Source organism: Acanthisitta chloris, unplaced genomic scaffold, assembly GCF_000695815.1.
Source record: "Acanthisitta chloris isolate BGI_N310 unplaced genomic scaffold, ASM69581v1 scaffold4162, whole genome shotgun sequence".
Lineage (NCBI taxonomy): Eukaryota > Metazoa > Chordata > Aves > Passeriformes > Acanthisittidae > Acanthisitta > Acanthisitta chloris.
Genome location: NW_008658699.1, coordinates 5,988 through 24,475, shown reverse-complemented (window position 1 = coordinate 24,475; position 18,488 = coordinate 5,988). Strand labels below are relative to the sequence as shown.

General features: G+C 53.9%; 1 protein-coding gene across 1 annotated transcript in view; it reads left to right on the top strand.

The window, feature by feature from the left end:
* The window catches only part of LOC103812181 (ephrin type-A receptor 8-like), a 45,737-nt gene that overhangs the window by 21,504 nt on the left and 5,745 nt on the right, over positions 1 to 18,488 (top strand). The window contains exon 3 of the mRNA XM_009085190.1: positions 4,923 to 5,586. Within this exon, the coding sequence (XP_009083438.1) occupies positions 4,923 to 5,586 (664 nt within the window). The remainder of the gene's footprint in view (positions 1 to 4,922; positions 5,587 to 18,488) is intronic.

The window sequence follows — 18,488 nt, the reverse complement described above, 5'->3', positions numbered from 1 at the left end:
TCCATCCCCCTTCCAGTACCTAAAGGGGAGACATAGGAAGGATGGAGAGGGACTTATTGCAAGGACAAGCAATGATAGGGCAAAGGGGAATGGCTCTAAGCTGAAGGAGGGGCAGATTTAGATTGGATATTAGGAAGAACTTGTTCCCTGTGAGGTGCTGAGGCACTGGCACAGGTTGCCCAGAGCAGCTGTGGTTGTCCCATCCCTGGAAGTGTTCTGATGCTCCTGGAGTACCTCTGCTCTGGAGACAGGTTGGGAGAGCTGGAGGTGTCCAGCCTGGAGAGGAGAAGGCTCTAGGGAGACCTTAAAGCCTTTCCAGTGCCTAAAGAGGCTCCAGGAGAGCTGGAGAGGGATTTGGGACAAGGGATGGAGGTACAGGACACAGGGAATGGCTTCCCACTGCCAGAGGGCAGGGACAGATGGAATACTGAGGAGAAATTCCTCCCTGGGAGGTGCTGAGGCACTGGCACAGGTTGCCCAGGGAGGCTGTGGCTGCTCCATCCCTGGCAGTGTTCAAGACCAGGTTGGCTAAAACCTTGAGCAGCCTGCTCTGGTGGGAGGTGTCCCTGCCCAGGGTAGTTGGGGTAGGCACTGGATGCTCTTAGAGTTCTCCTCCAAACTTGATGATTTTATGATTCTCTGACACCTTGACCACTGAGCTCCATCTCTGCCAGATTTGGGAGTGAAGTGAGTATGTGGAGGGAAACCCAAAGCAACCACACAAAATGGACCCAAAGCATTTAGGTGCCTCCAATAAGCTCATCATTCCCTTGCCAGACCCTCCTGGAGAGCCCTGGCTGAGTATCATGGGGGCAGCTTCACTCATGCCCCCAGCTCTGCCCTCATCCCAAGCATCTTGTCCGTGAGCTGCTCTTCCTCAGCTCCCCCGGGAAACTCCGCGGGGAAAAGACAGGAAACAGATGTTGTGTTAATTTGCACTCGATTAATTTCGACAGCGACTTCCACTCCCTCCGCAGTGCCTGTGTGGGAGCCACGGGGAGCAGGGAGAAGGAAGCAGGGAGCAAGGAGCTGGGAGATAGAGCAGGGTATAGGGAATAGGGAACAGGGAGCAAGGAGCAGGGAGATGGGAGCAGGGTGCAGGGAATAGGGAGCCAAGAGCCGGGAATAGGGAGCAAGGTTCAGGGTTCAGGGAGAAGAGAGCAGGAAGCAAAGAGAAGGGAGCCAGGAGCAGGGAATAGGGTGCTGGGAACAGGGAACTGGGAGCAGAAAGAAGGGAGCAGAGAGCAGGCAGAAGGGAGACAGGAGAAGGGAACTGGAAGCAGGGAATAAGGTGCTGAGAGCCGGGAACAGGAAGCAGGGAGCTGGGAGCAGAGAGAAGGGAGTAGAGAGCAGGCAGGAGGGAGCTGGGAGAAGGGAGCAGGGAGAAGGGAGTAGGGAAGGGATTCAGGATGCTGTGCCATGCCTGGCGCTGCACACAGTTCCCAGCACCCCTGTACCCCCTGTCCAAGCAGCAGGAGCATGTCCTGGGGATCACAGCATCTTCAACAGGCTGAGGAAGCTGAGAGATTCTGCCTTCACCCCTCCAGCCAAGCCCACGGGCAGCCTGGCCCCTTTCTATGTTGTCTACCTGAGCACTGCCATGTTCTTAGTGATCCCAGGACAAATCTGGGTACTTTTGGAATCCAGAAGACAATTCGTTTTAGAAGAACCAGAACTATTTCTCTCTCCTGGCAGTGGCTTGACTTTCATCACCTTTGCAACACAGGCCCCATGAGCTCTGCCAGGTCTCAGGCCCTGCAGGACATTTGGGGTCATAGAATCCCAGAATGGTTTGGGTTGGAAGGGATCATCTCATTCCAGCCCCCTGCCATGGGCAGGGACATCTCCCACCAGCCCCAGGTGCTCCATGCCCTGTCCAACCTGGCCTGGAACACTTCCAGGGATGGAGCAGCCACAGCTGCTCTGGGCAACCTGTGCCAGTGTCTCAGCACCTCACAGAGAGGAATTCCTTCCCAATATCCCACCTTCCACCAGCCCAGGTTGCTCACCCTGCTGCCACTGCCAAATGCAGTTCTCAAGCTGTCAACTGGGCTGAGCACTGGCACTCACACTGAGGAGTCACCTCACCTTGCCTGGGAAGAAGAAGGCTCTGAGCCCCCCCCAGAATGAACTTCTGTTGAAGTTGCACCTGGAGCTGCTGCTGTTTAAGCTCTTTAGGAGTCAGAAGCAGAGTTTTCTCCTCAATGCAAGGTACTGGGGGAGTTTGAAGATATCCATCACCAAAATGACTGCTCTGATCATTCTCACACTAGCAGAAGGCAGCACAACACCTCCCCAGGAGCTGCAGGTTGAGGAGGTCAAACAGGGAAGGACATTCCCATCTGAGAGGAGATAAAGGAACAAACTCTCTTACAGGTATCACTGACACCTCTTCCCAGTATCTCTCATGTGCTGCCCTCTCCTAGCTGTGTCCTGGCCCTGCAGTGCTGCCAGGCACACAGAGAGGCTGGAAGGTGCCTGTCCCTGTGGAGCTGCATCCTTGTCAGCTCCCACGGTCACCAGGGTGAAGTCTTCAGGCTCATCCCCTCTGAGCTGAGCATCAAGCTCTTTCTCTTGGGGCTGCTGTTGCTTTTGTGTCTGTAATGAAACACAGGTCACCACTTGCATAAGAAAACACCATTTTTGCCCTGTCAGAGCAAACCTGGAGGTTTCTTTTCATGTACTTGTAATGCTGCTTAAAAGATTTGTTTGCCTGCATGGCTCAGGCTTTGCTTGGCTCCCCCAGAACCCCCAGCCAGCAGGATACACACTGTGCTGAGGTGGGGGCTGCTCCCAGGCAGAGCTGGGACCCCAGGGAGGTGCAGGCAGGGAGTGCTGAGTTTGGGGTGCTGATGGGGGTGATGCTTTGGAAGGCAGAGGAGCAATTGCTGCAGGAGTACCAGTACCTTCCCCACCTTCTGCAGTGCTTCCGCTGGGGCTGCCCCTGGGCATGGGGATGGGACACCCAGGAGCCTTCAAAACCTGTTTCTAAGCCTAGGGAAAAGGCAGAAGGTTTGAAGATCTCATCTGCATCTCTTCCTCCTCCTCCTCCTCCTCCTTCTCCCATAAGCATCCCTCCATCCAGGGGGGATGTGATTGGGGTGCCTGGTTTGGACAGGGGTGTGAGCTGCAGAGGTGGTGGAAAGCCCCCAGAGAATGGGAGGTCTGTGGGTCCTGGTGAGGGGTTGGAGGGTTTGGAGAGGAAGACACAAGGCAGGATTGAGCCTCCAGAAGTGTCCTGTAACCCCCAACAGATAAGTTCAACTTGTCCCTCACCTACGGAGCTCATTTATATCCAAAATCTTATTACTTCTTGTCACTTCTCATCAGTTAAACCCACTTAGCATTCCTCCCTTGGATGACACCCATGTCCTTGTCCCTCTAAACTCACCCAGACCACCCCTCCATTGCAATCCTGCTTACTGCAACCTGCTTTTGCCAGCATCTCCTCCCCAGGCTCACCCTGCTGCCACTGCTACATGGAATTTTCACCCCAGAGCTGTCAAGCTGTCAGCTGGGCTGAGCACTGTGGCCTCACACTGAGGAGCCAACTCACCTTGCCTGGGCAGAAAGGGTCTCTGAGCCCCCATGGGCCCCCATTTCTTGCTGGAAGTCCTGTGTTCACTGCATGCCTCCCCTTCACCCTGTGGTATCCACTCTAAGACTCATTCTCCAGCTGGAAAGTGGCCAGTTTAGTTTGTGTGGGAGCCAGAGGAGCCCCAGGTGAGCATCATGCAGGTGGTTCCTGCTGCTGCTGAGAGTGGCAGGCTGAGCACCAAGAAGAGGAGCAGTAGAGAGGCAGCACCATCTCTGCTCTCTGGGACAGGGACAGGAGCCAGGGAATGGCTGGAGCTGTGTCAGGGGAGGGTTAGGTTGGATATCAGGCAGAGGTTGTTCCCCCAGAGGTGCTTGGGCACTGAACAGCTCCCCAGGGCAGTGGTCACAGCCCCAAGGCTGACAGAGCTCCAGGAGTGTTTGGCCAATGCTCTCGGCACAGGGTGGGTTGTTGGGGTGTCTGTGCAGGGCAGGGGTTGGACTGATGATCCTTGGGGGTCCCTTCCAGCTCTGTATATTCTGTGACTCTGTGACTCCATGAAAAGGGACATGATCTGGGGAGTTTGGAGCTCTCCCAAACACACAGTGCCATCAGCTTCTGCCAGCACAGCAGCCTCATGCAAATGTTCCTGCCTGCAAACAGGAGTGAACCTCACCCAGCTCTGCATCATAGGATCACAGAAGAGACTCACAGAATCATGAGTCTCACCTCCCACAGAACCATGGCGTGTCCTGAACTGGGAGGGACCCACAAAGATTACAGAATCATAGAATCATCAAGGATGGAGGAGACTTCTAAGATCATCAAATCCAACCATTAATCTGTCACTGCTGGAACCTCTAAACCCTAAACCAGATCCTCCAGCACCACATCCAGACACCTCTCAAACACCTCCAGGGATGGTGACTCCACCACCTCCCTGGGCAATATTCCAGTGCCTGAACACCCTCACAAGGAAAGCATTTCTCCTACCATCTCCTCTGGCTTTGCTCTGGCTCAGCTCAAGGCCATTCCCTCCAGTCCTCTCCCTGCAGCCCTGGCAGGACAGACATCCCCCACCTCTCTACAAGTCTCTTTCAAGACCATCCACCATCTCCTCCCACTCTCCCATGCACCCCCAACTTCCTCCCCAGGGTGGCTGTGCTTGTCAGATGGTTACCAGGGTGGGCTGTGAAACTCACTGTCCAAGTTAGTGTTGGGTAAAATCTATTCCTCATTTTCCCTGTGGCAACAGTGCCATCTCACCCAGCCACAGCAGCAGAGGAAATCCATCCCGTGGTGGGAGATGACACTGACCTCTGCACACCCTGCACTCACCTGGTGCCCAGGGACATCTGCAGTGACCTGTTGTCTCTCTGTCCCACAGTGGGATTCCATCAATGAAATGGATGAGTTTTTCAGCCCCATCCACACCTACCAAGTGTGCAATGTCATGACCCCCAACCAGAACAACTGGCTACGAACCAACTGGGTGCAACGAGATGGCGCACGAAGGGTCTACGCGGAGATCAAATTCACCCTGAGGGACTGCAACAGCATGCCAGGGGTGCTGGGCACCTGCAAGGAGACCTTCAACCTCTACTACATGGAGTCTGACCGGGACCTGGGCAGCAGCACCCGGGAGAGCCAGTTCCTGAAGATCGACACCATCGCGGCCGACGAGAGCTTCACCAACGTGGACCTCGGCGTGCGGCGCCTCAAGCTGAACACAGAGGTGCGAGGTGTGGGGCCCCTGAGCAAGAGGGGGTTCTACCTGGCCTTCCAGGACATAGGTGCCTGCATTGCCATTGTCTCAGTGAGGGTGTACTACAAGAAGTGCCCAGCCACGGTGAGGAACTTGGCCTCCTTCTCCGAGGCTGTGACCGGGGCGGACTCGTCCTCCTTGGTGGAAGTGCGTGGGGAGTGCGTGGGGCACTCGGAGGAGAGGGACACCCCCAAAATGTACTGCAGTGCTGAAGGAGAGTGGTTGGTGCCCATTGGGAAGTGTGTGTGCAGCGCTGGATATGAAGAGCAGAGGGATTCCTGCATGGGTGAGTGCTTGGGATGAGAGGAAATTGCTGCAAAGGGCTCTTGGCTCTTTGGGGCTCACAAAAACTGGGACAGCCAGCCTGGGGGGAAGGAGGCCAAGGGCTGCCTAAGCTTTTGCTGGTTGGCTTCATGCTTCCAAAATGTGTGGCTGGTAGCACCAGCAAGATCCCTGGAAGCTCCTGTGAGGCTGAGCATGACAGGTCCTGGGGCACACGGCATGGCTTTGGGGTGGGAGGTCAAATAAGGAAGGATGTTCCCATCTGGGAGGGGATAAAGGAACAAGCTGTCATTCTACAGGAATCACTGATACCTCTTCCCAGTACCTCTCACATGCTGCCCTCTCCTAGCTGTGTCCTGACTGGCATCAGAACAGGGGCAACAGGATTGGCATCAGGAAAGGGATCCTGGCTGCAGCAGTCACTACCATGGAGTGTGGCACAGAGCTTTCAGCCCAGTGCCCCCAGCAGCTCTGACTGGTGCTAAGATCTTCACTGGGGCACTCCAGCAAGGCACACCTTGGCCTCTCCAAAACTCCTCACCACTGGCAAGGGTTTGAAAAGGAGGAAATCAGAAAATAAACCACTGAGCTCTGATGAAACAAGGTCACTGTGTCCATCCCTCACCCTGGGGCTGCTGCAGACCCCACATCCCAGGGATCAGGGAGCCCTCCTGGGGCTCTGCATGCTGCTGGGCAGGCTGTGAGCTGCTGACTGTACAAACTGTGATAAGGCAGGGGGTGACCAGCAGCAGGCACAGGGATGTGCTGGGGCTGTGTGTGTACAGAGCTCGGCGCTCACGCTCCCCCGGAGAGCTCTCCACGAGGGTTTGTTTGCTCTCCGTTCCTTCCTGGGATGTGGTGAGGGGAACAGCACAAACACTAGTGTGGGGCCTTTGTTTGACTTTCATGGAGATGTGGAGTGGAGCTTTTGTTTTAGGGAGACTTTACTCAAGGTTAGGACGTCCGACTGGAGTGGATCCAGGGGCTGCTGGGACCTGTGACAGCCCTGAGGGTCCTCAGCAACACAGAGAGGGAAGGACAGGCAGAAAAAATGCTTCCATCCAAAACTCCTCCTGCAGCCATTGCTTTGAAAGTCATCCTGGGGTAGAGCTGATAATCCAGAAAGGATCTTCCATCACGTTAAAGAGTGCAAGGTGTGCATGGGGCCAGGAGTGTGCTGCTGTGGGAGGGGACACTGGCATGAACTGCTGAGTCAGCCCCACCACAGCACAGAGCTGTGAGTCGGAGCTTTGGTTCATCAGGGCCAAACACCCCTTCCCTCTACTCCTTCCCTCTATTCCTCCCCTCTATTCCTTCCCTCTATTCCTTCCCTGTGTTCCTTCCCTGTGTTCCTCTCCAACACTCCTGTAGCACACTCTGCTCCAGGACATCCCACCCCAAAGGCTGAGGGATGCCCTGACACTGGTACTGTGTTTCATTTCCCAGTGATTCCTCAGGCAGGTTTGTTTTCTGGGAGCAAAGGTGTGGGAGAGCCTCTTCTCTGCCCTCCTGCTCTTTTCTGGTGGGATTGCTCCTACCTATAGGCACAGCACAGGAGGAATTGTGGTCCCACATGTCACCCCAGGTAGAATCAGACCTAGTGATGCTCCATGGTGGAACTCTCCAGGGCTTGTGGCATCAGAAACAGCACAGAAAAGTCACTGGACTTTCTCTGCCCTCAGTGTTGTCTCCCCCTCCTGCCTTCCCTGTCCCACTCCCCAGCTCCCAGCTCAGTGTGATGACCTGACATCCAAGGAGCAGTGGCAGCACCTCCTTCCCAGCACCTCCTTTGCAGGACAGATATTTACACACGAGAGCAAACAGATGCAAATCTCTGATCTTGGGCCTGATTGGGGTAGAGTTGGTTTTTCAGGCTGAAAAGTGCCTTTCTGAGGTGATTTATAACCCCAAGGGATTGGTTGGAGTTGGGAATTAGCCGTTTTAATTGTCAGGAGGACAAAGCAGGATTCCAGCCGCTGCCGCCACAGTGATTTTTCATCCTCGGTCACAGGGATGAGATGATATAAATCACTCCTTGTGGCCCTAATAATCTTTCTATAAATATCAGGGAAATTCTTTTTTTTTTTTTTTCGCTTGGGTTTGGGTGGGGGGGGAGTGTGAAAATTAGAGAGAGAAGATACTTTGCCTCTCTGGCAGTGTTTAAAATGTGATTCCAAATTAATTTCCTTCTGCCTTTCACAGCCAGACGCCTTATTTGTCAAAGCTAAAGATGTTTGAACAGTGGAGGTTTCTCCCCCTCCTCTTTAATGTTCATTTTTCTAAAGACCTGCCAGAGTGATGGAAGACAGCTCAGGAAACCAGAGCATAGCCAGAGCTGTTCTCAGCCCTTCAGAGGAGAAGAAAGGCTGTGCCACAGACCTGGGAAGGACAGGGTGAGGTGAAATGTGGTGGAGGGTGTGGAGGAGCACAGGGAACTTCTCTGCCTCTCATCCCCTTTATAGAATCATATGGCTTGTGTTTGGAGAGACCTTAAAGCTCATCCAGTCCCACCCCCTGCCATGGGCAGGGACACCTTCCACTAGCTCACGTTGCTCCAAGCCCAGTCCAAAGTGGCCTTGAACACTTCCAGGGATGAGGCTTTGCTGTCATCCATCACATTGATGCCCTTTTGTTTGGGCAGGAGGGTGGTGACTGGGATCTCTGGCTCCTGGCACTTATCCCAGCAGGATCCACGTTTCACTCTGTTGGGATGTCCTGCAGTGTGCCAGAAGGATGTGAGGGGCAGTTTCCATGGGATCTCAGCCCAGGGACACTGGGACCAGGACCACCTGAAGATGTCATCTGGCTTGGCATCCGATGTGTCACATTCCTGTGTCACACCAGACATTTGTCCCTTATCTGAGCCTCCTGCCTCTGCCTGATTCCTCCTCAGAGGCACAGGACCCCCTTTTCCAGCTTACTGTCTTGCTGGGCAGAAACTAGGTTTGAGCAGGGATTTCCACATCTCCTGATGAGGTCTACCACCTCCCAAAATTCCCAGTGTTTAGTTCTACAGCATCTCTTGCCACAGCCACCCCAAGGATGAAGCCCTTTAGGGTGTCTTTCCCAGGACAGCACAACTCTGCTGCCCTACTTGTTTATCCCTCTGTTTTCAAGGCTCTGAAGGACTTTGCTTCCCTCACCCCATCACCCACAGCTGCTTTTTCCTCCTTGAAATGCATCAGTCCACAGCACGACACATTAATGTCTCTTACACACAGCAAATAGCAACTGCTCTGCCTAAACAGCAGAATAAGCAAGAGCAGGAGGGAAAAGGATCTGTCCCAGCAATTTATCAGATAAGGAGACAATCAGCATAATTCACCTTATTGATATGCAGCTGCTGTGCAGGACAAATAGAGGCTCATTTCAATAAGGTCAGTGCAATTAGAGACGTGGGAAAGGGGAGCACATAACCCTGGGGCTGCTTCTGTGGGAAGGGAAGGACCCATAACCCACCTCAAAGGCTGAGAGTGGGACCTGAGCACCATGTCCTGTGGGTGGGTGGATGGAGAGATGATCATGGAGGTGAGGACAGTGGTTCTTCACTCACATCCTTCCTACCAGCCCTTCTTTGGGGAGGGCTGCAAGAGCCACCAAGACCTTGAGTGGTGGTGGTGGTCCTTGGTGGATGGACCTTGATCCTTGGACCACGTAAATCCATGCATCAGGGTCAGCCTTTTGGAGTGGATCTGAAGTATGCCTTGGGCTGCATGTGTCAGCAGCTATCAGGGAACAGAACTGAACACTGGGCTAAAATCTTCAGTTTGCAGCATTAGTGGCAGTGCCATGGCCATGGATCAGTGCTGCTCTCTGGGAGCTGATACAATCCCCTCCCAGCATCCAGCCATGGAGACCTCCAGGAGCACAGAATCTCCCAGGAAGTGTTTGCTTCAAACAAATGGAAAAGGGAAAGCAGAGGTCCAGGCTCTGCTCCCTGTGAGTGGGTGGATGAATGCAGAAATGCCATTCCCAAAGAGCATCTTTGTGGCATATCCATAGCTTTCAGGAGATGGACAGGTTTGCTTTCTCCAGGGAGTAAAGGTGTGGGAGAACCTCTTCTCTGCCCTCCTGCCCTTTTCTGGTGGGATTGATCCTACCCATGGGCACAGCACAGGAGGAATTGTGGTCCCACCTGTGTCCCCAGGTAGACTCAGACCCAGTTCAGTCATGTCTATGTAAAGTTTGGGAACAGGCAGCTTTTCCTCCAGGTGTCTGGTTGCTCTGGCTTCTTCCCCTCTGCTGTGCTTAGGCTTTCAGCTTGGCTGGGAAACAGAGAGGAGAGAGTTCCTGAGCAATTCCTGCTCCCTTATCCCATTTGCACACAGGGATGAGTGTTCCTAGCCTGAGCCAGAGCAACCACCAAACAGGGGCTGGTGTGTGTGGCTGAGTGAGGATTTGGCCCTGGGATAGACTTTACCCAGCTCTGCTTATGCCAAAGAATATCCTCTGAGCCTGTCACTGCTGGGACCCTTTCCCCTCCAGCTCCCAGACTGAAGGAGAAGTGGGAATGAGAGAAGGACTGCTGGGCTCCCTCGTGCCTCCTGTGGGACACTGCTGGTGGAAATGGATCTGGAGAGTCTGGTTAGCAATCTGGAAACCAGTTAATTCTTTCCAGTTGGTGGGATTCATGCTGATGAACGAATCAGCAAATTTAATGTACCTTAAACCTTCCTTGTGGGCAACTTTAATCGAGCAATTAAAGCACCACGGCATGGCTAATTAAGAGGAGAAAATACCCAGCTTGGTAATTATGTGCTTGTGAAGACAGTTTTGCATCTATGGACCTATAGGAAGAAAGGCAGTGGAGATTGGTCCACAGCTGGTGGGGAAGGAGGGAGCAGAGCTGATCAATGTGAGCCCATCCAGCTGCTGCCCATGGCCCATGTACTGTGCTAGTGGCACAGCCTGGGCACACAGGGACAGGGACAGCCCTGGAAACACCTTGGGAAAAAGTGTCCCACGTGAAACCAGTGGCAAGGGAAGGCAGGTGAGGGACACAACCTCCAGCTGTGCTGGGCTGAGCAGTGACCACGGCCACAGCAGCAAAGCTGTGCAGCTGTGGGAGCAGATGTGGCCCAGCTGCTGCTGCTGGAAGGAGAGGAAAGGTGAAGGTATGTGACCTGCTCTCCTTGGACTTAGGAAGCAGGGGACAGCCCCTCTTGCCCTGTGCAGTGCAGGTGGGGGATGCTGCTTGCCCTGGGAACCTAACACAGCCTGTGCTCCCTTCCTCACCTGCAGAAGGGGTGGAGAAGCACTCAGGGAGCAGGATAGACATGCTAGTGGGTTATGGGAGCCCAGCACAGCCTTGCTTTATTCCCTCCTTTCCCCAAACTTCTTATTCCTTGCTAAGTCCTTCTGAGAAGCCTCAGCCTTCTCTCCCCTTTTTCTGCTTTCTCTGCAGTGATTTTTCCCCCATCCTAGAGCAGCCATGACCTTGGAGTGTTGTGTCTTCATGTGACACAATCCTCATGGTTCAGACCCCTCTGGTGCAAACAGGACACTGGTCTTGCTGCTGACTCCAAGCAAATCCCCTTTTTCCTGGCTCTGAGCTACATGGGACCCCCAAAAATATGTCTGAGGGTCACACATGCCTCTGCCAAATAGCAAACCAGGCTGGGCCCCAGCACCCTTAGGTCCAGCCTGGAAGCACAAGCTGTGACCTGTGTCACAGGCCTTTGACCCTTGACCACAGAATCATAGAATCACAGAATCATCAAGGTTGGAGGAGACCTCTAAGATCACCAAGTCCAACCCTTAACCTGTCACTGCTGTAACCCCTAAACCAGATCCTCCAGTGCCAGGTCCAGACACTTCTGGAATCCAATGGCTCATTGCATTTCTTTGGAAAACAAACCAAAGCATCATCCCAACACCTAAACCCATTTCTGTATTTATCTGGTAAGGAACAAGCACAAAGGTCAGAGGTGGCTGCAGAGCTGCCCTCGTCCCACCAACCCAACACTTTGCTCTATGTCCCTGCCTGAATATTTGATTGTTTGCCGCTTTTCCTCTGAGTTTTGCTGCTGAGAGAGATGAAGGGACAGAATGCTGCTAGGCTGGAGTTCAAGGTATTGATGGGGATGAAACAGTTTCATTTGTGCTTAGCAGGTCCCTGTGGTCCTTCTAATAGCAGCTGGACAGCGATGGATGGATCTAGCAGCACTCAGAGGCATTCACCAGTTTGGGAATGTGGTTTTTGGTTTGCTCATTCGCTTGAGCTCTGCTTTTCCACAGAATTTGTCTGAGTTCAGGTCATGAGCACAGGTTGATGCTCAGGATTTCCAATGTGCAGGTGCCTGGGAAGTTGTCATTGGACACAGACCTGCAGGAAAGACCTGGAATTCTGCACCAGTGCTTACATTGGGGCTAGTGCAGCACAATGCAGAGCTAGGGAGCTTAAACTTGCCACCAGCATGTTTAGAAGCTTGGTGTGATTGCCTTGCATGGGGAAGATGCTCCTCATCCCACAGAGCTGTAGGAGCATGCCAAAAGCTTGTTCTGTACTTGGCATGACACCCAGATCCCTCCCATGTCACTGCCTGGGTGATGACATCTTCCCTTCCTGAAAACAAGCTGCTGCTGCTGCCACTTCCCTGGGAGGGAGAGAGAGATCCAAAGGCTGGTGGAGCTCAGCTGTGTGGGGGCTGTGCTGGCCCCTGTGATGCTGAGCTGAGAGAGCTTAGCACCATTATTCCACAGCTCAGCCCTTGGACACATCCATAGCCACATGGATGTGGTGAGTGGGCTCACATATCCCCTAGAGCTGCATTCCAGCTCCTGCCAGGGCTGGGATGAAGTTCTTGGTGGTTTGTGAGTCCTTTCTTCAGTTGTGCCTTGCAGAAGGGCTCAGGTTCCTTCCAACACTGTCCCTTGCAGGGCTGCTCCTTTCTGTCCCAGTTCTTCCTCCACACAGGTTTTGAGGATTTGGCTTTGGGCTGGGGAAGTCTCGGGGTGGGGGAGTGAAGGAGCTATGGGTAGTTGTGTCTAGAATCATAGAATGTTAAGGGGTTGGGATGGACCTTGGAGATCATCCAGTGCCAACCCCCTGCCCTGGGCAGGGACACCTCCCACCAGAGCAGGTTGCTCAAGGCTTTAGCCAACCTGGCTGTGAACACTGCCAGGGTTGGGGTTTCTACTACCTCCCTGGGCAACCTGTTCCATCCCTTGACAAGTCTGAGTTTGGGAAACAGCATTAGGTTTCCTGTTTCCATCCAACTCCTGCGAGTTGAGACACTGGCACAGATTGCCCAGAGCAGCTGTGGCTGCTCCATCCCTGGGAGTGTTCCAGGCCAGGTTGGATGGGGCTTGGAGCAACCTGGGCTGGTGGAAAGTATCCCTGCCCATGGCAGGAGGTGGAGCTGGATGATCTTTGAGGTCCTTCCAACCCAGCTCATTCTGGGATTCTAAGGCCTGAGTATAATTCTAAGACCTGATGATTTCCCTATGGCATCACCATGCAATGTCCAGTTTGGGATGCAGCCAATCTGGACCACCATTTAGTCCAGTTTTCCCAGCACTACAAGTGGAATTACTCCACTTGGAAGCGCAGGATCCTCCCTATACACCTTGCCCTGGTGGCCAAGTAGTCTGGGTGTTCTCAAGGAGGATTCAGAGGGCTCTTTACTGCCCTGTGCCACTTGCTGGAAGCCTGATGGGTTCTGGTAGATTTGTAGCATCTTCATGTGGAAAAAACTCTCCCTGTTCCCCCTCTGCAATGCTGAGGGATGCAAAGGAGCGTGAGATTAGTTCATCGTGGGAAGAAGGGCCAAGCAGAGGGAGGTGATGTGTGGTGGAATCTGGGGTGATATGTGATGAGTTCAGGTGGGTATTGTGGTGGGAAGGGTTGTACTGGGGGTGGGAAGGGCTGTGAGCTGTGCAAAGGGGCTGCAAGGTGGGTCTTGAACTGTGAATAGGCTCAGGTGGTGCTCAGGAGGGTGAGCCAGTGCAGGGGTGAGCAGGATGCAGAGGTTATGTGAGCACCAGCAGAGCTCTGGGGTGATGCATGATCTAGGGACCAGGAGTTTGCCTGAGATAATCAGCCCAGACAACCCCCAAAACCCCCTCCAGACCACCAGCCAACTTGGGACAGAGTCTGGGCTGACCTGGGATTGCAGGGAAAGGGCAGCAGAGCTTTGCCAAACCATAAGGTTTTGGGCAATGAGGCAGATGCCTCTTTTGAACAAATCTGAAGCTAAGCTGCTTCTGTTTCTGTGCCTGTGTCATGTGGGAGCTGAGATTGGAAGCATCATGCTGAAAGTGGAGGGAAAGGAGCTGGGATTTTCTGTGCTGGCTCCTGCAGCCTGGAGGGCTCTGGGACTGGTGCCTGTCTCTGGCTGTCACAGTGGCTGTGACACCTCTATTGCCATCTCTTTTTCTTCCCAGCATGGCCAAAGGGAGGGACATGGCTGCTCTTCTGGTGCTTGTGGGTGCTCAGATCTGTTGCAGGGTCAGGAAAGGGGATGATCAGTGACCACAGAGCTGCCCTGTGGCACCCTCTGAGTGTGCCCTCACCCTGACCAAATCCCCTATGCTGAGGATGGAGCCGAGAGGGAGTGACACAGGGTTAATGCTCACATTTGTAGCCCCACCAGTGCAGCCCTTGGTGGTCCCACCTGCAGAGCACTAGTCCCAGACAACCACTTCAGAGTGAGAGGAGCAGCTCGTTCCCAGCCAGCGTATCCTCGACAGGTCCATCCATCATCTCCCGAGCTCTGCCAGCTTATTAGCAGATGTTGTCCTGTCCCCAGAGGATGGAGAGGGAAGGAAACAAATGGCCCAAGCTCCAGATGGTTGGCAGAGCTTTCCCCACGTTCAGTGTTCCTGAGACAAACCTGCTGCTCCAGGGCCCCTTGGGCAGGAGATGAAGGAGAGAAAGGGATGGTGGGTGGGACAACAGGCACTGTGCACCCTGGGGGGATCAGTGGTATTGACCCCAACAGGCTGGAGTGCTAACTGGGGCCCCACCTATGAGATACAGGGCTGGAGATGTGCTCTGCCAGGCTCAGGTTTAGTGTCAGGGGATGTGCACCAAGGCAGAGCCATCAGGAGCCAAGTCCCAGCACAAGGAGGACTGGGGAGCAACAGAGGCTGGAGTAGGCACTGCCCAGGTGGGTCCTGCACCTCTGGCTGTCTCAGTGGCTGCTGTAGAGGGAAAGCTTTTCACAGTCCAAAGCCTTTCACAGGCACAGGAGAGGGCACCAGCCCTCTCTGTTGGTGACACTGGGACCAGTCTGGGTGTGCAAGCCTTGAGCTGGGCAGCAGGTGAAGAACTGCAACTGTCCCATGGGCACTGTAACACCACACAGGGACCTGAAACTGCAGGGACAGGCAGCCTGGTGTTACAGGGGGATGGCACTGGGGACAGGAGGACACTAATAGCAGAACTCCTGCTGGTTCACAGAGGCAGGACCCAAGATCCTCAGGCACAGACCAAGGGCAGGAATTGTGTGAACTAATGGACAATAGAACCCTCACCTTCTGCAGGGCTCCTGGGAGGGCACTTAGGGTAGGTGGCAGTAGTTAGTTGAAGCAAAGACAGAAGCACAACCACTCTGCACCTCCCTGGTGGGTGGTATCACATCTGGGTGGCTTTGGGGTGTACCACAACCATGGCTGTGGAGCCTTGTAGACTTTAGACCTGATGGATTTGATTGAACTTTTCTCACTGGCTACTTCTCTGCTGGTTTGCTTTGACCAGAGCTAACCCAGGTGGTCCTGCTCTTCCACATCTCACTGGCTTGGAGTGAGAGAGCTCAATCTAGAGTAGGACATGCTTGGCACACTGTGCTGTAGGATTTCATGCCTTGTGCAGATTCCAAGCTGCTGCTCTCTCCTGTGCCTGTGAAAGGCTTTGCATGTATGTCCTGAGACACCCAGAGGTGCAGGACACACCTTGGGCAGTGCCTGTTGCTCTCCAGTCTTCCCCCTGTGCTGGTGCTCCCCATGTGCTGGGACTTGGCTCTTGATGGCTCTGGCCTGGTGCACAAATTCACCTGTAATTTGTCATTTAGGATAATTTTCCCCTTGAGTGCATCTAAAATAATTGTGACTCATTGCTACAGGTAATTAATGGGTTTTTTACAGCATTAAATGCTAAGTGATTACAATTGCTCAGTGCAAATCTGCTGTGCTTCATGTCCCCATCCTTCCTGCTGCCTGTCTCTCCCTACCTGAGCTAGCACTGATTTCTCTGCCCTTAATTAAATATTGGGAGGGGGGAAAATCACACCAGTGCTGCTGGAATCAAGTCCCTGACTGCTGGTTGCTGCATGGGTAGAGATGACAGTGGTTTGTAGGTCCAGGGGGGATCCACACAAGCTGAAGGCAGCAGATCCTGACCTGCCCCTGCCCAGCACATTCTGGGGCTGTCCCACTGCTCCCATTCATGCTCATGCTGTGTCTTCATCCTTTCCCACATGGAAAAATTAGGAGATTCTCTCTTACACGTTTATTTTGGTTGTTGGGGGTTTTTTTCACCAGTTGGCTACCTCCCAGATCTATCCCCACCTCAAACTGGGTTTATCAGCACTCAGCTCAGCCTTACACCCAAACCCAAAGGGCTGTAGGGCAGAGGGTGCTGCAGCATCAGTCAAAGGCAGCTGGCAAGGGCTAAGAGTCCCTGACTCTCTTGGTGTGTGGCATCACAAGGACCAGGCAGCACCAGAGCCTGGCAGATCTCCTGGGTTGTCCTTGGTGTGGCAGTTTGGGGACAGCAAAACTCGCACTAGATCTACATCCCCTGTGTTCTCTCCTCTTCTGCTGCCCTTGAGGAGGTGAAAGGAGAGAACCAAGGGACACAACCAGCCCCAAGCTGGTGCAATTTCATATCTCCTTCCCTCACATCTCTAAGTTTGGGCTCCTTGCTCTGATGCTGTTTGGGGAGTAGAGGAGCAGGAACTTAGGAACAAACTCTGGACCTGCTGATCCAAAGATCAGCTGTGATCCCAACCTGAGATACCAACAGCTCTGGCATATGCAGCACTTGTACATCCTGCTAGTGGTATCCTCTCCCTTGCTGCTACAGGAGCATTGGGTGCCATAGTGCCACAGAAGCTGGTGACAGAGCCTGAAGAAGGACCAGCAAGAGGCTCCACACCAGGGATGTGTGTGTCTGGAGCACTGCCTACAGCTCAGCTGTAAAGGCACAGCCTGTGATAACTGAAATACTTTGGTAGCACTTAGTCCAGGGAGATCCATGGCAAGGAAAGGAGGGTTATTAATAAGAAAACAACACCTAGAAGCAGAGCAAACAAACAGCACAGAGGGGTCCAGCCCAGAGGGATGCTGGATGGCAAACAAAAACCCTTCCACATGCTTGGAAGCAAAAAAATTGAGGCTGTGCAGAGCTGGCCACTGAGGGAAAGATGGAAAAATGAAGGTATTACTGCCTCAGTGGGGAAAAGAGAGATGAGTCAGAGCCAGGAATAATCCTTGAATCACTGGAACTGGTCCTGGAAGTGCTTGACGAGAACAGGGACCCAGACAGAGCCTGTTTTCCTTACTTGGAATCTCAATCTGCCAGAGAGGGCAGATCCTGCCGCCCCCAGCCAGATACCTGACATGCCACATGTCACTCTTGAGCGAATCGATTTTCCTAACGAGGGAAGAGCTGTTTGTTTGTGTGACAAACGATCCCCCCGAGGGGCTGAGAGGGGGGGCAGGAGCAGAGCGATGCCAGCCCCGGCGTGGGATGAGCTCCTGCAGCAGGAGGAGGCAGAGGAACTGCAGGCAAGTTGTGTTGTCAGAAAAAAACACCCTGATTTTATTCAATCCCGGTTCATTTGGCCTCGCTGTCCCTCCACTGAGAGCAGGCAGCAGGGATGCAATGCCTTTCTGCTGCAGCATGCAGCAAGAGAGGCTGTTTTCCCCTTGCTTTGTGGGGCAGCATCCCAGAGGGACCTGCACCACGTCCCAGAGGTGGAGGTTTGAATCCTGAGACCCACATGGGCACAGTCAGCATGAGGAGTGTGGCAGCTGCTGTGGGGTGAGGGCAGTGCTGGAAATTTGCCCCCAAAATGCTGAAGTTTGGACTAGCTAACAGGATGGTTTGCAGTGCTGCCTGGTTTGGTCCTTGCAGCACTCCCTGCCCTGGTGGTGGCTGCAGCAGGGAGAGCTCTGGGCAGCAGGCACAGGGGTGAGGAGAGCACCTGGAGATTTGCAGGCAGCTCATGAAAGGCTTAGCCACCCAAGTTTGCTTGGGAAACTATGGGGAACAGGTGCCAAGACAGCAGTAAATGCAGCCTGAGGACAGCTAAAATTTTCCCCAGAGCCCATTTTGCAGCTGGTCTCACCCAGGAGCTGGGCAGAAGGGCTGGTTTCCCACGCACTGTGGGGGCAGGAGCAGACACTCCTCCCCAGGCTTTGCTGTGTGGATGATGCTGAGGGTGCTCTGATGCTGCTCCAGCCAGTATCTGCAGGAGCCAGAACCTGCCCTAACAGCCAAGGGCTTGTTTGGTGATGGACTTGGGATCCCCAGGAGATGTGAACTCTATGCTATATGCTGGTTCTGGGAGCTGGGGTGGGTGCTGGGGACAAACTGCTGCCCAGTGCAACTCTTCTCTACTTCATGGTGTCCTTTTTCATCCTCCTTTCCCTCCACTTCATCCTGTTGGAGGTTCCTTTCCTGCAGGAGACGTGGGTCCACTGGCCAGAGCCATGCACATGGTCCAGCTTTGTGCCAGTGAGATCCTCTGAGCTGTGGAATGCTCCTCGTGCAAGCACATCCTTCTGACCTCTGCCCTTCCCTCCTCTGCAGCATGCCAGCTGGGATTTTACAAGTCAGCCCCTGGGGACCAGCTGTGTGCCAAGTGCCCCTTGCACAGCCACTCGGAGAGCCGAGCGGCGCGAGTGTGTCGCTGCGACAGCAGCTTCTACCGCGCGCTGCAGGACCCTCCCTCGGCCGCC